Here is a 20,944-nt window from a genome sequence, read left to right as displayed (position 1 = left end):
AGAAGTGGAGGGCCTTTAGGCCATCTGTATAGGGAATGCAGGTGTATAGGGACTGAGAGAAGGCAAAATCGGATGTAATGGTGTTACAGTTTAAATAATGGTATATACAGGGGCATGTGAGAGGAATTGACGAAAATCGACTGGAAGCAGAACCTAGCGGGTAAGACAGTAGCGCAACAATGGCAGGAGGTTCTGGCTGTAATTGAGGACACAGTACAGACGTTCATCCCAAAGAAAATAAAGATTATCCGGGAGCGGATTAGACAGCCATGGCTCTCAAAGGAGGTCAGGAAATGTATCAAAGAAAAAGAGACAGCCTATAAAATGGCCAAGAGCACTGGGAAATCAGAAGATTGGGAAGGCTACACAAACAAACAGAGGATAACAAAGAGAGAAATAAGGAAGGAGAGGCTAGCTAGTAATATTAGAAATGATAGTAAAAGTTTCTTTCAATACATAAGAAACAAATGAGAAGCAAAAGTAGACATTGGGCCGCTCCAAACTGATGCTGGAAGGCTAGTGATGGGAGATAAGGAAACAGCTGAAGAACTTAATAAATACTTTGCGTCAGTCTTCACAGTGGAAGACGTGAGTAGTATCCCAACAATTGAGGAGAGTCAGGGGGCAGAGTTGTGTATGGTAGGCATTACAAAAGAGAAAGTGCTAGAAAAGCTAAAAGGTCTAAAAATTGATAAATCTCCTGGCGCCGATGGGCTACATCCTAGAGTTCTGAGGGAGGTGGCTGAAGAAATAGTGGAGGCATTGGTTGTGATCTTTCAAAAGTCACTGGAGTCTGGAAGAGTCCCAGATGATTAGAAAATTGCTGTTGTCACCCTCTTGTTTAAGAAAGGATCAAGGCAAAAGATGGAAAATTATAGGCCGATTATCCTGACCTCGGTTGTTGGTAAAATTCTAGAATCCATTGTTAAGGATAAGATTTCTAAATTCTTGGAAGTGCAGGGTCGGGTTACAACAAGTCAGCATGGATTTAGTAAGGGGAGGTCGTGCCTGACAAACCTGTTAGAATTTTTTTAAGAGGTAACAAGTAGGTTAGACCAGGGAGACCCAGTGGATGTTATCTATCTAGACTACCAAAAGGCCTTTGATAAGGTGCCTCATGGGAAGCTGCTGAGTAAGGTGAGGGCCCATGGTGTTCGAGTTGAGCTACTGGCTTGAATTGAGGATTGGCTGTCTGACAGAAGGCAGAGAGTTGGGATAAAAGGCCCTTTTTTGGAATGGCAACCGGTGACAAGTCGTGTCCCGCAGGGTTCAGTATTGGGGCCGCAGCTGTTCACCTTATATATTAATGATCTGGAGGAAGGGACTGAGGGCATTCTGGCAAAGTTTGCCGATCATACGAAGATAGGTGGACAGGCAGGTAGTACTAAGGAGGTGGGGAAACTGCAGAAAGATTTAGACATTTTGGGAGAATGGTCCAGGAAATGGCTAATGAAATACAACGTGAGCAAGTACAAGGTTTTGCACTTTGGGAAAAAGAATACAGGCATGGACTATTTTCTAAATGGTGAGAAAATTCGTAAAGCAGAAGTACAAAGGGATCTGGGAGTGTTGGTCCAGGATTCCCTAAAAGTTAACTCGCAGGTACAGTCCGTGATTAAGAAAATGAATGTAATGTTGTTGTTTATCTCAAGAGGGTTGGAATATAAAAGCAGTGATGTGCTTCTGAGACTTTATACAGCTGTAGTTAGGCCCCATTTAGAATACTGTGTCCAGTTTTGGGCCCCACACCTCAGGAAGGACATACTGGCGGTGGAGCGTGTCCAGCGGAGATTTACATGGATGATCCCTGGAATGGTAGGTTTAACGTACAATGAATGGCTAAGGGTCCTGGGATTGTATTCATTAGAGTTTAGAAGGTTGAGGGTAGATTTAATAAAAACTTACAAGATAATGTATGGCTTGGAAAGGGTGGATGCTGGGAAGTTGTTTCCGTTAGGCAGGGAGACCAGGTCCCATGGGCACAGCCTTCGAATTAGAGGGAGTAAATTTAAAGCGGAAATGAGGAGATATTTCTTCAGCCAGAGAGTGGTGGGCCTGTGGAATTCATTGCCACGGAGTGCAGTGGAGGCCGGGCCATTAAATGCCTTCAGGACAGAGATCGATAACTTCTTGATCTCACAAGGAATCAAAGGCTACGGGGAGAGCGCAGGGACGTGGAGTTGAAATGCCCATCAGTCATGATTTAAATGGCAGAGTGGACTCGATGGGACGAATAGCCTTACTTCCACTCCTATGTCTTATGGTCTCGATGTCCAAAGTGAAAATGAGGTGTTGGGGACCGGGGAATTGGAAGTTCTGGAGGAGGTGGTGGGCGTGCGTGGTGTCACGGATGTAGGTAGGGAGTTCCTGGACCAAGGGGGAGAAAATGGAATCCAGATAGGTGGAGATGAGTTTGGTGGGGCAGGAGCAGGTGGAGACAATGGGTTGACTGGGGCTGTCGGGTTTGTGGACTTGGGGCAGGAGATAGAAGTGGGCGGTGCGGGGTTGGGAAACGATGAGGTTAGAACCTGTGGGTGGGAGGTCACCTGAGGTGATGAGGTTGTGGATGGTTTGGGAGGTGAGAGGTCACCTGAGGTGATGAGGTTGTGGTTGGTTTGTTTGTGGATAGTTTTTTTATGGTTTTTTGCTTTTCGGTAGCTGTGTCCTGATTCGGCATATTTTCTGATTTGCTCACGATAAATGCTTTCAGTTTTAGAAGTTGTATTTCACGTCTGTTAATTAGCTTTGCTGCACAGAGTTTGTGAGAACTTTCAGAGTCTTAATTCCTGTCCAACCAGCTGCATAGGCTTATCTGAAGTTATAACAATGGATCATATGCCTGGATTACCTATGATATTTTAAACTTTTAATTACTAAATGTTTTTAATGGTAGACATACAGCCGAAAAATGACTATGAATGTAAATTCAGTCATTGTCTGACAAGAGCACTTCTATCTCATGGAAAGTCACACCCATAAAGTGGCAGTGAATCTTTAACCAGAGACACTTAAAAGGGAAAGATAGTGAGAGGCTGACTATCCCTTTCAGCATAAAGCTATCTCCTGCAGATTATATCCAAAACTGCTGACATATTTGTGTTTTACCGTTTCAAGAATATTCCAAAAAAGGTTTTAAAAACTAACTGCAGTGCCTGGTATGTGTTTGTTAGCGAGTTTTGAGAAGATTTGTAGCTCAGGTTGAGGTTCTGGATGAGAGTTTGCTCGCTGAGCTGGAATGCTTCTAGGAATTCTCGTGCATGTCTCTGTTTGGCTTGTCCTAGGATGGATGTGTTGTCCCAATCAAAGTGGTGTCCTTCCTTATCTGTATGTAAGGATACGAGTGATAGTGGGTCATGTCGTTTTGTGGCTAGTTGATGTTCATGTATCCTGGTGGCTAGCTTTCTGCCAGTTTGTCCAATGTAGTGTTTGTCACAGTTCTTGCAAGGTATTTTGCGGATGACGTTCGTTTTATTTGTTGTCTGTATAGGGTCTTTTAAGTTCATTAGCTGCTGTTTTAGTGTGTTGGTGGGTTTGTGGGCTACCCTGATGCCAAGAGGTCCGAGTAGTCTGGCAGTCATTTCAGAAATGTCTTTGATGTAGGGGAGAGTGGCTATGGTTTCTGAGCCCGTTTTGTCTGTTTGTTTGGGTTTGTTGCTGAGAAATCGGCAGACTGTGTTCATAGGGTACCCATTCTTTTTGAATATGCTGTGTAGGTGATTTTCCTCTGCTCTGCGTAGTTCCGTTGTGCTGCTCTGTGTGGTGGCTCGTTGGAATAATGTTCTAATGCAGCTTCGTTTGTGGGTGTTGGGATGGTTGCTCCTGTAGTTCAGTATTTGGTCCGTATGTGTTGTTTTCCTGTAGACGCTGGTTTGAAGTTCCCCATTGGCTGTTCGCTCTACTGTGACATCTAGGAATGGCAGTTTGTTGTTGTTTTCCTCCTCTTTTGCGAATGTTATGCCAGTAAAGGGTATTATTGATGGTCTTGAATGTTTCCTCTAATTTGTTTTGTTTAGTGATGACAAAGGTGTCATCCACATAGTGGACCCAAAGTTTGGGTTGGATGATTGGCAGAGCTGTTTGTTCGAGTCTCTGCATTACTGCCTCTGCTAAGAACCCTGATATCGGAGATCCCATGGGTGTACCTTTGATTGTCTGTAGGTTTTGTTATTGAAAGTGAAGTGGGTGGTGAGGCATAGGTCCACTGGCTTGATGATGTTGTCCTTGCTGATGAGGTTGGTGGTGTCTGGTGTATGTGTCTTCTGTTCTTCTAATAGTGTCACCAGTGTTTCTTTGGCCAGGTTGATGTTGATGGCATGGCAGAAGCATGGCATTCCAACCAGAACTCCATCAACAAACACATTGGCTCCAAATCAATCTACCATCCTCTGAGAAAAAGAACAGGAAATGACATCACCAATGCAGGAAATGACATCACGAACCCAAGGAAACCTAACCAGATAAATAGAAAGCGGGACATAACACCAGCGCTTCGTCGGAGGCTCAGTGATGATGTTACCTAGAATGGTGACGAAATGTCTGAAAACTAACCTTCCAGCTCAGCGAGCAAACTCACATCCAGAAGCTAATAGTGTGCTGTGGAGGTCACAACTTGAGCACAGCTGTTTGATATTCCATATAAAGAAATAATCTTTCTCTCCAGAGAGCTAGAAGCCAGGCAAACTAATAATGTGTCAATTGAGAAGGAAGCAGATCAAAATCCTGTCATCTAACTGTAGAGCCAAGAATTTTCAACCTGCTGCACTACAAGTTGCAGCAATTTGTGTCATCCAACTCAATGGCCGCAACATCCTAGGATCTGCTCCTTGGGCAGCCTAAAGACTAATACATATAGAGAAAAATTAATAAAATGTGACACACACATTAGAAATGTGAATTTAGTAAAATGATAACAGTTAAAAAGAGACATATATAAATATATATGTACATATATATGTCTCTTTTTAACTGTTATCATTTTACTAAATTCACATTTCTAATGTGTGTGTCACATTTTATTAATTTTTCTCTTGTTTAGTAGCTAATGAACTTACTACTTCTGACACAAGAAAGTCTGGTTAATTTGGTTCCTTTTACATCAGGAATATATTTATTTGGAAAAGGTATCCATGAGAGAGGGGATCCTTTTTAAATTAACCTTGTTGTGACCTACAAGGAGAAATGTTGAATTATTTTTAGTGGCAGAAGCATGAGCCAGAGTACTGATAGGAAGGTAAGGTTGTTTTTTTTTCCCCTGTATAAAAACTTACCTCGTGCAGCAGCAGCCTTCTTGTTTTCAGCGGTGGGCGTGTGGAAAGAATGCGAACCAGAAGGAACTGATATATTCAGGCGTTGGCTAAACCCGAAACACTCTAAATGTGTCATGTCTCCCACCCCTCCTCCTTCTCTAACCAAAAAAAACTGTGTGGAGGGTTGGTAAGGTAAGGCTTTTTTTTTAATTCTTCTGGAAATCTAGATAGAGAGAAAGGAGGATAGGGCAGTTGCATGCTCCTCTTGCAGGATATGGGAGGTAAGAGTCACTGCTGGTGTCCCCTCTGACTTTACCTGCGAGAAGCGTGCCCAACTTCAGCTTCTCAAAAACCACGTTAGGGAACTGGAGCTGGAGCTGGATAAACTCCGGATCATTCAGGAGGTTGAGGGGGGTGATAGAGAGGAGTTACAAGGAGGTGGTCACACCCAAGGTACAGGAAAAAATGTAGCTGAGTGACTGTCAGGAAGGGGAAAGGGAATAGACAGATAGTGCAGGGATCCCCTGTGGCTGTTCCCCGCAGTAATAAGTATACCGTTTTGGCTACGTGTGTGGGGGCAGGGGGACGAGGTGGGGGGGGCTGCGGCGGCGACCTACCAGGGGAAGGCCATTGCAGACAGGTCTCTGGCACTGAGCCTGGCCCTGTGGCACAGAAGGGAAGGGAGGAGAATAGGACAGCAATTGTAGTGGGGGATTCAATAGTAAGAGGCACAGAGAGGCGGTTCTGTGGATGCAAACAAGTTGAACGGATGGTACGTTGCCTGCCGGGTGCCAGGGCACATGACGTCTTGGATCGTGTCTTCAAGATTCTTAAGAGGGAGGGTGAGCAACCAGCAGTCATCGGTACCAATGACATAGCTAGAAAAAGGATTAAGAATGTGAAAAACGAGTACAAGGAATTAGATTGGAAGCTGAAGTCCAGGACGAACAGTGTAGTTATCTCTGGATTACTACCAGTGCCACGTGAAAATGTGGCAAGAAATAGAGAGCGAGTGTGGACGTAAACATGTGGCTGCAGGGCTGGTGTAGGAGGGAGGGCTTCCATTATGGGGATAATTGGAGCACATTCTGGGGAAGGTGGGACCTGTACAGTAGGGACGAGTTGCACCTGAACCAGAAGGGCACAAATATCCTGGGAGGGAGGTTTGCTCGAGTTATACGGGACAGTTTAAACTAGATTGGCAGGGGGTGGGGGACTGGATTTGTAATTCAAAGGATAAGGTATTCAGCCTTCTAACAGACACAATAGGGAGTGAGGTTGTTAATAAAGAAATACGGTCGATGGTGCGTAATTGTGGATACAGAAATGGTTTGAGGTGTGTATACTTCAATGCTAGAATTATCGGAAATAAGGCAGATGAACTTAGAGCATGGATCAGTACTTGGAACTACGATGTTGTAGAGAAACTACGATGTTGTGGCCATTACAGAAACTTGCATAACTCAGGGACTGGTATGGTTATTGGAAGTTCTGGGATTTAGACACTTTAAGAGAAATAAGGAGGGTGGAAAAAGAGGTCAGGGAGTGGCATTGTTAGTCAGGGCTAGTATAGCAGCTACTGAAAGGTAGTTTGAGAATGATATGACGACAGAGTCAGTTTGGGTTGATGTCCGGAACAAGAAAGGAGCAGTCACTTTGTTGGGGTTTTTTTTACAGACCCCCTAATATTTGCAGAGAAGTGGAGGAGCGAATTGGGAGGCAGATACTGGAAAGCTGCAGAAGTCACAGGGTTGTGGTCATGGGTGACTTTAACTTTCCAAGTATCGATTGAAAACACTTTAGTTGTAATAGTTTAGATGGAGAGGATTTTGTCCAGTGCATTCAGGAAAGATTTCTGACTCACTATGTAGATAGACCAGCACAAGGAGAGGCCACTTTGGATTTGGTGCTTGGCAATGAAGTGGGCCAGTTATTAGACCTGTTGGTAGGAGAGCATTTTGGCAGTAGCGATCATAACTCTGTTACTTTTACAATAGTCATGGAAAAGGATAGGTACATACAGCAGGGTAAGGTTTATAATTGGGGGAAGGGTAATTATAATTTTGTTAGGCAAGAAATGGGTAACATAAAATGGGAACAGATGGTGTCATGGAAGAGCACTATTGAAATGTGGAGATTGTTTGTTTGTTTGTTTAAAGAATGCATACTGTGTGTGATTGATATGTTTGTCCCTAGCAGGCAGGGAAGATATGGTTGAGTGGGGGAGCCTCGGTTCTCAGGAGAGGTCGAATGACTGGTTAAGAGGAAAAAGGATGCTTATGTAAGGTTTAGGAAACAAGGAACGGAAAAGGCTTTAGAGGGATACAAGTTATCCAGGAAGGAGCTAAAGAAAAGGCTTAGGAGAGCTATAAGGTGGCATGAGAAAACCTTGGCAAACAGGATCGAGGAAAACATCAAGGCTTTTTACATGTACACGAGGAAGAAGAGAATGACCAGAGAAAGGGGAGAGCTGATCAAGGATTGTAAAGGGAATTTGTGCACGGAGCCTAAAGGGATAGGAGAGGTCCTTAATGAATACTTTTCTTTGGTATTCACAACTAAGAAGGACCTCGTTGTAGAGGAGGACAGTATGAAACAGGTTACTAGGCTAGAGGTGGTTGCTGTTAGTAAGGAAGATGCGCTAGGAATTTTGAGGAAGTTGAAGATAGATAAGTCCCCCGGGCCTGATGGGATTTATCCAAGGATTCTATGGGAAATGAGGGAAGAGATTGCAGGGCCTTTGGCAATGATCTTTTCGTCCTCACTGTCCACCGGTTTAGTGCCGGAAGATTAGAGAGAGGCAAACGTTGTTCCTTTGTTCAAAAAAGGGAATAAGGATAACCCTGGAAATTATAGACCAGTTAATCTTATGTCAGTGGTAGGCAAATTATTGGAAAGGGCTCTGAGAGATAGGATTTATGATCACTTGGAAAGGCACAGTTTGATTTGTAATAGTCAGCATGGATTTGTGAGTGGTAGATCGTGCCTCTCAAACTTTTTTGAATTTTTGGAAGAGGTGACCAAACACGTGGCTTAAGGTAGAGCAGTGGATGTGGTATACATGGATTTAAGTAAGACATTTGATAAGGTTTCCCATGGTAGGCTCATGCAGAAGGGAAGGAGGCATGGGACAGCGGGAAATGTGGTAGATTGGATTCAGAATTAGCTGACCCTTAGAAGATAAAGGGTGGTAGTGGACTGAAAATATTCAACATGGTGCTCAGTTACGAGTGGTGTACCACAAGGATCTGTTCTGGGTCCTCTTCTATTTGTGATTTTTGTAAATGATTTGGATGAAGGAGTGGAAGGGTGGATTAGTAAGTTTGTGGATGATATGAAGGTGGGTCCCATTGTAGACTGTGCGGAGGGCTGTTCTAGGTTACGAAGGGACATTGATAAGCAGATGGAGTTTAATCCTGAAAAGTGTGAGGTGATTCATTTTGAAAGGAAAAACTTGAAAGCAGAACACAGGGTTAACGGAAAGATTCTTGGTCGTGTGGAGGAGCAGAGGGATCTTGGGGTTCATGTCCACAGTTACCTGAAAGCTACCACCCAGGTGGATAGAGTTATAAAGAAGGCGTATGGTATGTTAGCTTTCATTAATAGAGGGATTGAGTTCAAGAGCCGTCAAGTTATGCTCCAGCTATACAAAAGCTTAATTCAGCCACATCTGGAGTATTGTGTCCATTTCTGGTCACCTCATTTACAGGAAGGATGTGAAAGCATTGGAAAAGGTGCAGAGGAGATTTACTAGAATGTTGCCTGGAATGGAGGGAAGGTTTTATGAGGAAAGGTTGAGAGAGCTCAGGCTTTTCTCATTAGAGGATGATAGGTGACTTGATAGAGGTGTACAAAATGATAGAGTATCGATAGAGTAGACAGCCAGAGACTTTTTCCTAGGACATAGCTGTTATGAGGGGGCATAGTTTTAAAGTGAGTGAAGGTTGATATAGGGGAGATGTCAGAAGTAGGTTCTTTACTCAGAGTGGTCAGGACATGGAATGCATTGCGAGAGAGGGTAGTGGAGTCGGCCTCATTAGGGGCATTTAAGCAGCTATTAGATAGGCATATGGATGATAGTATAAGGTAGGGGTGGAGGTTAGATAGACCTTAGGATTAGGGTAAAAGTTCGGCACAACATCATGAGCCGAAGGGTCTGTACTGTGTTGTACTGTTCTATGTTCTGTGTAGAAAGAGGGCCAGTTCATCCAGCCTTGCCTAGGAGCCTAAAAAGTTTGGGATATCATAACAAATTGGGCCTGGGAATCAATTGTAACACTGGTGTGATTTTGTACCTTAAGAAATGAATAGATTCCATAAATCTTCAGTGCCAAGTGTTATCTTCTATTGGTAGAATTTTTCTGTTTTGCTTCTAAGCTTCAATTTCACTTGCCATGTAAAAGCCTTTTTCTAGAATTAGCTTCTTTTTTGCTGTAATCAATGTAACAATGACTCATCAGTGATGCCTAAGACAATCTGCTGTGTTATGAATTGTGATTTTAAGTTACCGGAGTTGCAATTTCTCCACTAGTGTTTAGAGATCTTTAATTAAATAATCACTGGATTCACCTGGACACTGCACTGTTTTGTTAAATCATGCTATTTCAAGAATTATATTATTTCTGAAATTGAAATAATTGTCAAAGATTTTCAGTACCTCTTTGAAGTTGTCTGATGTTCATTTATCCCTTAGTGATCAACAACAGTATCCGCTATATTTCTAATGATATACAGGAATGTTATTTATTTGTCTAGCTTCTGCTTTGCTATACAATATGAAGGAGTTCTACACCTGAAAAATTGTCTGGTCTGGGATGGCCAAATTTTTATTCTATTTGGCCTATCTTTGAAATTAAATTTTCCTAAAAATGCTATTTCTGATGCCAAAGCTTCCTAATGGGATTAGGTATTTTATCATCTTTATAGATTTTTATTCTACAGCATTTGCAGTTCTCAGGTGCATTACCAGTGAACTAGAACATTTTTCCTGTGATTTATGACTGTAATAGAGATTTTCTCACCCTTTCTGGCTTTAATAAAGGTCTTTCCCTGCTTCAGAGCTCTGCTATGACACCCACTATATTCTCTTTGTCTTCTGTAAACACTACTTATTAGACTAAAATGATGTACTTCGTTTGAAATACACACTTATCTACTTTAAGTGGCTTATAAAATCCCTACAGTGCAAATAGAGGCCTTTCAACCCATCAAGTCCTCACCGATCCTCTGAAGAGCATCCAACCCAGATCCACAAACCCCCAGCCCCACGTTTACCCTGGCCAATCCACCTGGACACTACAGACAATTTAGCGGGGCCAAACCACCTAACCTGTACATTTTTGGACTGTGGGACCACCCGACAAAAACCCAGACAGGCAGATTGACAACGTGCACCCACACTGACAGTCATCCAAGGTTAGATTCAAACCCAGGTCCCTGGCACTGTGAGGAGAAGTGCTAACCACTAAGGCATTGTGAGATAGTAGGAACTGCCGATGCTGGAGTCTGAGATAACAAGGTGTGGAGCTGGATGAACACAGCAGGCCAAGCAGCATCAGAGGAGCAGGAAAGCTGATGTTTCGGGCCTGGACCCTTCATCAGAAATGGGGGAGGGGAAGAGGGTTCTGAAATTAATAGGGAGACAGGGGGAGGTGGATCAAAGATGGATAGAGGAGAAGATGGCTGGAGAGGAGACAGACAAGTCAAAGAGATGGGGATGGAGCCAGTAAAGGTGAGTGTGGGTGGGGAGGTAGGGAGGAGATAGGTCAGTCTGGGGAGGATGGACAGGTCAAGGGGGCAGGATGAGGTTAGTAGGTAGGAAATGGGAGTGTGGCTTCAGGTGGGAGGTGGGAATAGGTGAGAGGAAGAACAGGTTAGGGAGGTGGGGACGAGCGGGGCTGGTTTTGGGATGCGGTAGGGGGAGGGGAGATTTTGAAGCTTGTGAAATCCACATTGATACCATTGGGCTGCAGGGTTCCCAAGCGGATTATGAGTTGCTGTTCCTGCAACCTTCAGGTGGCATCGTTTTGGCACTGCAGGAGGCCCAGGATGGACATGACGTATGAGGAATGGGAGGGGGAATTGAAATGGTTCGCAACTGGGAGGTGCAGTTGTTTATTGCGAACTGAGTGGAGGTGTTCTGCAAAGCAGTCCCCAAGCCTCTACTTGGTTTCCCCAATGTAGGGGAGGCCACAACGGGTACAGCGGATGCAGTAAACCACATTAGCAGATGTGCAGGTGAACATCTGCTTGATGTGGAAAATCTTCTTGGGGCCTGGGATTGGGGTGAGGGAGGAGGTGTGGGGGCAGGTGTAGCACTTCCTGCTGTTGTAGGGGAAATTGCCGGGTGTGATGGGGCTGGAGGGGTGTATGGAGCAGACAAGGGAGTCATGGAAAGATTGGTTCCTCCGGAAAGCACATAAGGGAGGGGAGGGAAAAATGTCTTTGGTGGTGGGATCAGATTGCAGGTGGTGGAAGTGTCGGAGGATGATGCGTTGGATCCAGAGGTTGGTGGGGTGGTATGTGAGAACAAGGCAGATTCTCTTTCGGTTTTAATTGCGGGGACGGGGTGTGAGGGATGAGTTGCAGGAAATATGGGAGATATGGTCGAGGGCATTCTTGACCACTGCGGGGGGGAATGTTGCAGTCCTTGAAAAACGAAGACACCTGAGATGTACAGGAGTGGAATGCCTCATCCTGGCAGCAGATGGGGCGGAGGTGAAGGAATTGTGAATAGCAGATGGCATTTTAATGTGGATTTCACAAGCTTCAAAATCTCCCCTCCCCCACCACATCCCAAAACCAGCCCCGCTCGTCCCTGCCTCCCTAACCTGTTCTTCCTCTCACCTATCCCCTCCTCCCACCTCAAGCCACACTCCCATTTCCTACCTACTAACCTCATCCTGCCCCCTTGACCTGTCCATCTTCCCCAGACTGACCTATCTCCTCCCTACCTCCCCACCTACACTCACCTTTACTGGCTCCATCCCCACCTTTTTGACTTGTCTGTCTCCTCTCCAGCTATCTTCTCCTCTATCCATCTTCTATCCACCTCCCCCTGTCTCCCTATTTATTTCAGAACCCTCTTCCCCTCCCCCATTTCTGATAAAGGTTCTAGGCCGGAAACATCAGCTTTCCTGCTCCTAAGATGTTGCTTGGCCTGTTGTGTTCATCTAGCTCCACACCTTGTTATCTCCTTTGGAAGATGTTTTGTTTATATTTTGATTCCATTTTTTTGAGATTTTCATACAGGTGTTTTTGTAAAGTTTCAAAATTACTGCTTTTAAATTTAAGGGTTTGAATTGTGCCTTCTCTACATATTTCTAGTAATGATCTGAATAAGCACATTGGCCCAGTCTGGCAGCTGAAATGGACGGAACAGGACAGAAATTCCAAAGGGGATGAAAAGGAAGGGACCTTGATCTCCATAGCTGCAGATGGCAGAGTTGCCAAATGGACTCTTGCGAAAGGACTGGAATCATCAGGCAGGTTTAACATTCAATTCTATGTTGTCAGTGGCAGCTAGAGACAGTTAACAGCCGTTGTAATTTTTTTCAATTTTGGCAAAGATCTGTAGCTCGGGTTGTGGGTGAGGTTGTTGCCTTGCTCGCCAAGCTGGCTTGTTTTTGCTTTGACATTTCGTCACCATGCTGGGTGACATCATCAGTGGAGCCTGTCCAGTCCATTATAGTGAGTAGCGTCATTTCTGGTTTTGATCTGTATGGGTTTGTATATGGAGTCCAATTAAATATGTTTGTTGATTGAAGTATGGGTAGAGAACCATGCCTCTAGGAATTCCTGCTTCATTGCTTCATCGGAACATCCACTGATGATGTCACATTTTATGGTGACCAAATGTCTGAACAAAAACAACCCAGTTCGGCGAGCAAGTCAAAAACCTCAGCTGTTTAATTTGCTATATTTAAGCTACCAAAAGATTGCATCTGAATGATAGCGTGGTGATTTAGTTAGTGAAGAGAGAGATTTAGTTATGTAGAGATTATTATGGATATATGGCAAACACAATTTTCTGCTCCTACGAGTGGCCTAGACAATGGTGAAATAGTTCAGAAAATAGTACCAAAATGAAAAATTGTTAAAATCTCAACATCGAGAAAGTATATTCAGATTTTCTGATATTCAGATACAGATTTTAAGCCTAAGGTTTAAACAAGCGCGCCAAATCTTGCTAATAAGTGTTGCCTAGCCTATTTCCTTGCACTTGCATCTAATTATTACCCATCCCTATTGCCTCATTTCTATGCAGCTCATAATTCTCCTCTCCTTCTGCCAGAAACTGGGCATCACCAATTTCTGACATAAAAGTCAGAGCAATTTCTAGGCAGCATCATCTTGCCACTTGTTTCATCCAACTCTTTCTCCACCACCACCACATCCCTGAACACTCCAGGAGCACCATCGTCTCCCCCTCTTTGACAATACAAGTCAGCATCAGTAAATGATCACATCATGCCTTTTTAAAATTTTCTTGTGGCATGTGAGCATGATTGATTGGCCAGTATTTATTGCCCAAACAGTTGTCATTGAGAAGTTGGTGATGAGCTGCTTTCTTGAACTGGTGGAGTCATGTGCTGTAGGTAGACCCAGTACACGATTGTGGAGAGAATTTAAGGATTTTTACTCACTGACAATGATTGAACAGCAATATGTTTTGAGGTCAAAATGGTGAGTGGCCTGCTTTCAGATCAACTAACACAGCGCTGCAGCCCTTCACGATCTCACTTTGAGTCTTTGGAACGCTCATGATTTGTATGTAATGATTGTTAGCTTTGTTTCTTACCACTTACTTACTTTGTGCTCACTTGAAGGCTGGCAGCCTCTGTTGCATGCATTTTTTTAATACATAGCCTGTTACTTATCTGTGACAACCCTGTCGACCTCCGTTGCTTTCATAGTTTTTTAACACACATAGAAGAGCTGGCAACTTGTCAGTTTGGAGCACTGAACAATCAAGGGAGGGAACTGTCACTTTGTTACACCTACAGCATGTGCCATCTGTTTACATAGCCTACACCCTGCATATGCTTCAACCAAGTGTTCACGAATGAAAGTCAGAGGAGACTGGCCCTTCATGTGTTCAAGGTGACTATGGGCTGTTAAATGGTGTCACTCCACTTGGTCAAGGGATTAATTTGATTCCATCCCAGAGAGTTTTCCATGGATAGCAAGGTGCATGGTCCCACAAGAATCCGAGATCTGCGTCTTAGCATTCCTGGGATTGGACCATGGTCAGTCCTGCTGGTCAAGTGCAATCAATCTGGGGTTTACGGGTAGGTCAGTCAGGGTGCTGTGGAAACGTCAGTATTGGGGGTTAGGCCATTCTCAGTCAGGTCTATCCTCACAAGTCAGTTCTCCAGGGCTTTGGACCATGGTTAGTTCTAGAGATTTGGGTATTGGTCAGGGGGCTTACCATGGGACAGGAGCTGTGCGGAATAGCCCTGTCTATGGATATGCTGCATTGGATTGGATCACTGAATAAATGATTCCAATGAAAATGGTTGGCATGGAAGGAGGATTGACTGACTGGCAGAAGGCAAGAGAGTAAGGATAAAAGGGTCATTTTCAGGAATGGCAGCAGATGACTAGTGGAGTTTCATAGGGGCCAGTTTCGTGACCACAACTATTCATATTACACACTAAGATTGAGGTCAAAAGAACTGAGGGAATCTTGTTTGCAGATGACACAAAGATGGGTGAAGAATCAGGTGGAAGCTGGGAAGGATGCAAAAGATCTTAGACAGCATAGGAAAGTGAGCAAAAAATGGCAGATTAAATACAATGTGGGAAAGTGTGAACATAGAACAATACAGCGCAGAACAGGCCCTTCAGCCCTCAATATTGCGCCGCCCTGTGAACTAATCTAAGCCCCTCCCCCTGTACTATCACATCATCATCCATAAGCTTATCCAAGGACTGTTTAAATACCCCTAATGTGGCTGAGTTAACTACCTTGGTGGGCAGGGCGTTCCATGCCCTTACAAGTTTTGCACTTTGGTAGGAAGAATAGAGGCGTAGATTATTTTCTAAACGGGAAAATACTTCAGAAATCTATATGCTCATTTTGTCAGGGAGGAATTTCCCAATAGTGGGTGTGTCCAGACCAGGGGCCACAGTCTGAGGATTTGTGGTAGACAGATGAAGAGATATTTCTTCACCCAAAGAGTGGTGAGCCTGTGGAATTCATTACCACAGGAAAACATTGCATGCGTTTGAGAGGTGAATCGAAAAGTACTTGGGGCAAATGGGATCAAAGTTTATGGAGAAAAAGCAGGATTAGGCTATTGAGTTGGATGATCAGCCATGATCGTGGTGAATGGTGGAGCAGGCTTGAAGGGCTGAATGCCACCCTCCTGCTTCTATCTTCTTTGTTTCTATGTTTCTGTGTCAAAGTAATTAATTGCTGAGATCACGTGAATATTTGAAACAGGGGCAAAAGTAGCCCATTTAGCTCCTTGAGCCTCTCTACAACTCAATAAGATCATGGCTGATGTATTTGTGATTAAAATTTCAAAATCTGAATTCTACCATGTCTTTTACCCTTGAATTTTCCATGCATTATAAAAAATTACTTCTAATCTTTAACTGATTATGATCAATGCCTGGCTTGTTCAGTACTTCAATAATTGATATCATAATAGATGGCAGTTAAATGGTTGCTTTACCTGGATGGTGTCAAGTTTTTGTGTGTTGTTGAAGCTTTACTAACCCAAGTAAGTGGCAGACATTCCTTTAAATACTCTTACTCTGTTCCTTGCAGCTGTTGGAAAGGGATCATGGTATCAGGAGATGAATTATTCATCACAAAATACCTGTTCATATAGCTGTAGCATTTGTGTGGCCAGCCCAGTTAAGTCCCCACTCAGTGATGGCCCCCAGGATGTCAATCGTAAGGTATCCAGTTGTGGTAATACCATGGAATTTCAAAGGAAGGGAGACTTTCTTAATATTAGACATCTGTGTGAAGGACTTTCTAGCATTAACTAGGCTCAGTGTGATTATGTACAATAACTAGGTTGAAACCCTTGGTCTATCTTATTAGCGTTTCCTTGTGGCAGTTTAATTCAACCAAATGTTATTCGGCTATTTCAGTGGGCAGTTAGCAGTTAGTTGCACTATTGAGGATGTAAATTTACATATAGTCCAGATGAAGGAAAGATGCCAGATTTCCTTCTCCAATGGACATGAATTGTGAAGAGATCAATTGGGATTTTACAACAATTTGATATTTTCATGGGCACCAGCACTGACACTGGCTGTTTTTTGCCAACTTAAATTTAAGTTAAATTGAATTGAACTTGACTTAATTTAACTTAAGTTTCCCAACTGCAGTGCAGAGATTTGGACTCATGTCTCCAGAACAATAATCCAGGCGTCTCAATTGCAAGCCCAGTAATATAATTATATACTATCCTTCACTGATAATTTAATATTTTTTCATACAGATTTAATGAGGATAAAACGAACAGGAATGCAGACATCTAAGAAAGTGGCTACTGATAAAGAAAAGAAAAGTGAAGCCTCCATTTCTCGCCACGCAGCAGGAATGTGTTTCTCCTTCCACCCAAGGGTATGTTCAATGAAATCTATATTTGTGTTTTCACTTGCAATGAAATATTAATTTTGATTGCTCACAGAGTTGTATTAGTTGTTGCTCAATAAATTACAATCTTTCAGTTTTCTACTTCCTATGTTCTTCCAATATACCATCATGAAAGCCCCATTTTGGGTTCCTTATTACTGTTTATTGCATCCTGCTGCAGTTTGAGTGTAGATATAGGGTGAGGAGAGGAAAGGAGTCTATTGATTCTTTTGAAATTGCAATGGCCAGACTTCATTAAATATCAGGTATACAGGTGGATAGCCCCTTGGCTGATGAGGTTCTAATGCCAGTATCTGTAACACTATACCTTTGCACTATTCAGTGCCTTCAGAGTGGAGTTGAAGTCTGTGAACAGTAGAAAATAGGAAATTACAATAATTGTGTATTTATTTTATTTGATTAATTACCCAGTTTTTGTTTGTATCTGAATAGGTTGATTAAAAAATTGTGACATGTCTGGGGCAGGTGGGATGTAACCTGGACCTTCTGGCCCAGAGATAGGCATGCTCCCACTGTGCAACAGAGTCCTTGTTTACTGTTTGTATTGTGCATGCCTAATTTCTTTTCACCAGGAGATACTTAAAAACTTTGTGCATTTCAAAGCTATCAATTTTTCAGGATTTTACAGAAAACTGACAAATTGAGCAAATGGGAGAAGATCTTTCCTGCCCCCTTTCCACCCAGTAAGATTCAAGTAGGAGCAAACACTTAATATGCTTACCAGGCCCAATCAGCATGGACTGCTTTATTGTGGTGCAATAAAAATTAAATAAATAATCATATGTTCTATTTTCTGGCATGATGTAGCAATAGTAGCTGCATGCAACCCTGACAAGCAGCCATGCCACAAAAGACTCAGAAATAGTTTATTTTTAGATGCCCAATTTTGTTACAACAGTTGATTGGAGGCCAATGGGCAAATGAGAAATGTCCAATGTCAAAAACCTTGATGACATTTAATCTTCAACTGATACTGTGCTGGGGCTCTCCAGCAAGTTTCTCTTCTCCATTTCAGGCACAGACCTCAGCTGAATTGCGAATGTGGAGAAAGTGAATTCTTTTTCCCCAGTTTTATGTTCCTTCCAGCCAATGCTACCTCCACTCTGTCCAATGCTATGTTCTCTCTGACAAATGTTATCTTCCCTTCACATGACATTCTACCACACCTTGGACAACAGTCACCCACATTTTGTTTTCATTGCACCATGTCACCAAACTCTCTGTCAGTATCGGCAAAGCTAAAGAACTGATATTGACTTCAGAAAGAAAAGAGGAGAACATGCCCCCATCTACATCAATGGAACGGAGGTTGAGAAGGTAGAGAGTGTCAAGTTCCTCAGGGTGACAATAACCGACAACCTGTCCCGCATTCCCCACGTAGATGTGACAGTCAAGAAGGCACAACAATGCTTCTTCTTCCTCAGGTGGCTCAGGAAACGTGGCATGTCCATAAGGACCCTTATCAACTTTTACAGATGCACCATTGAAAGCATACTGTCAGGGTGGCCTGGTATGGCAACTGTTCTGCCCAGAACAGTAAGAAACTACAGAAGATGGTGTGCACAGCCCAGACCATCACGGAAGCCAACCTTCCATCCATGGACTCCATTTACATGGCTCGCTGCTATGGAAAGGCTGCCAACATCTTCAAAGACCCATTGCATCCCGGCGATGACCTCTTACAACATTATGTCAGGCAGAAGATACAGAAGCCTGAACACATGCACGAGCAGGTTCAGGAACAGCTTCTTCCTGGCCGTTGTTAGACTGATGAATGGACTCTAGTCTCAAACAATGCTGATCTTGCTGTTGATCTCGCCTAGCACACGCGCTGTGCAATGTAAGCTGTATGCCTCTGTCTAAGTCTATTTGATCTGTACATCCTTGCTTACTATGATCTGCCTGTACTGCTCGTAAATAAAGCTTTTCATTGTACTTTGATTGATTGATTATCATGCATACCAATCAGTCAATAATTTCTCGCCTCCTGATGTGAGCCCTAATTTTTCTTCCTTTCCCACCTTCCAGAAAGTCAGACTCTGTGACACCAACAGTATTTTTGTTACTCTATTTTCCATCACCTAACACCAGCAAATGATTTTTCATACTAGTACTAGGATTGTGCTAAGCATTATCATGCCATTTTTCACAGGTATTATTCCATTCAGGCCTGACCATTTCAAAGTTGTATGTTGGTCTGTGATATCTTACAGTAGTTGGAACGGGAAATTAAATGGATGAATTTTGTCTGTGAGAGATAATGGGAACTGCAGATGCTGGAGAATCCAAGATAACAAAGTGTGAAGCTGGATGAACGCAGCAGGCCAAGCAGCTGTGTTGTGCTCCTGAAATGCTGCTTGGCCTGCTGTGTTCATCCAGCTTCACACTTTGTTATCTTGAATTTTGTCTGTGCTGTCCCTGGCGCCGCTTTATGTAGAAGGTAGCAGCAGAAGGAGAAGCATTGGGTCTAGTGAACAAAAACTAAGAGATACTCCTCACTGTTCTCATTAAAGACATTTTTGTTCTCATGAAATTGCTCACAGTCAGCCAGAATGAGTTACACTTCTAAAGGATCTTTAATGTAAAAGACCTTCCAAAATGTAAACGTAATATTTTCAACTTTACTGATGACACAAAACAAGATGTGAATAGACATTGCAAGGCAGTTGCAATAAGGTCTTGGACATATTAATTGAATGGGTAAGAATATGGTAGATGGAATATAGTCTGGATGAATGTGAAATTATCCACTTTGGATTTTAAAAAAGTCAGAATATTTCTTAAATAGTGAGAGGTTGGGAATTTTTGATTCAAAGGGACCTCCGTGTTCTTGCCCTTAAGTCACTAAAACTTAGTGTGCAGGTGCAACGAGCACCTAGGAAGATAAATTCATCAAAAAGGGATTTGAATACTTCCGTAAAAACGTCTAGACCCTTGCTGAAATTGGAGTGTTGTGTACAGTTTTGATTTCCATACCTAAGGAAGGACAGTTACCAAACTCAAAGTGCAACAGTTTCACTGGACTAATCCCCTGGGCTGTCTGATTGTCTAATGAGGAGAGTTTCAGAAAACTGGGCATCATCAAGAAGGGTCTAGGCCCGAAGTGTCAGCTTTTGTGCTCCTAAGATGCTGCGTGGCCTGCTGTGTTCATCCAGCTCCACAGTTTGTTATCTCGGATTCTCCAGCATCTGCAGTTCCCATTATCCCTCGAACATTAGCTGAGTCTCTAGATTAATAGTCTGATGATGCCCTACTGGTAATATCAGTGGTGACACACTGATGCTTTCTCCTGTCATGAGTTGTATAGATACCTTCATTGTAACTTTTCTCCTTTATCGATGCCTCTGGAAGACAAATAGCATCGTTAGCCAGCATCAGTGACTAACTTGCTCCAGTGTTTCTCAATATCCATTGGTTTCCCTCCTTGATTCAACGCATAAAGAAATACTTCGCCTTTTGATACAAAAGAACACAGAACTTCCAGCAGTCTGATTTTCCTTGTCAATCTCTGAAAAAAAACATGATAGTCCAGAGCCATCTCTCCCTTCTTCATACATTCCAGGGAAGTATTTTGTCTCTGTACCACTACTACAGTTGTAGTACCTAATTTCTTTCCTGATAGCTCATTATCTGAAGACTCCTTAGATTTGTCTCTGACTGCAATCAGTCTCCCATTTAATTTCCATCAATTGATATTGGTGTGTCCGATCTTTTTTACAATATAAGCATATTAATTTATTTACATCACTTTTTAGTTCCAGTCTTCCATTTTTGTTGTTTAGATGTACTTCTGTCCGTTCCCTAAAACTTCTTCCATCTATAAATATTCCATTTCTCTTTTCTCTAAGTTCTTTCAAAACCAATTTGTGTTCTTTAATTTCCCTAACTCTTTGGAGTTCAAAGTTTCTTAATACCATTTCTCTCTGCTTTCATCTTTTTTCTCGTTACCCTGTATTTTGTTTTCGTCTATTTCAAATTTTTGAATTACTCTTTCTTTCTCTCCATCCATGTTTTAAATATCTGACTGCACCTTATCTAATTCCCATTGGGACATCCCAATTTGGGGTTTTCATTCTAT

At 42.8% G+C, this 20,944-nt stretch overlaps 1 protein-coding gene across 1 annotated transcript in view; it reads left to right on the top strand.

Annotated features, from left to right (window-relative positions):
* The window catches only part of dnai4 (dynein axonemal intermediate chain 4), a 116,597-nt gene that overhangs the window by 77,407 nt on the left and 18,246 nt on the right, over positions 1-20,944 (top strand). Inside the window, exons 12-13 of the mRNA XM_048539720.1 lie at positions 12,573-12,730; positions 16,709-16,833. Coding sequence (XP_048395677.1) covers positions 12,573-12,730; positions 16,709-16,833 — 283 coding nt within the window. The remainder of the gene's footprint in view (positions 1-12,572; positions 12,731-16,708; positions 16,834-20,944) is intronic.

The sequence above is a fragment of the Stegostoma tigrinum genome, chromosome 8 (genome assembly GCF_030684315.1).
Source record: "Stegostoma tigrinum isolate sSteTig4 chromosome 8, sSteTig4.hap1, whole genome shotgun sequence".
NCBI lineage: Eukaryota > Metazoa > Chordata > Chondrichthyes > Orectolobiformes > Stegostomatidae > Stegostoma > Stegostoma tigrinum.
The sequence above is the reverse complement of the archived record's forward strand: the minus strand, read 5'-3'. Positions and strand labels throughout refer to the sequence as shown.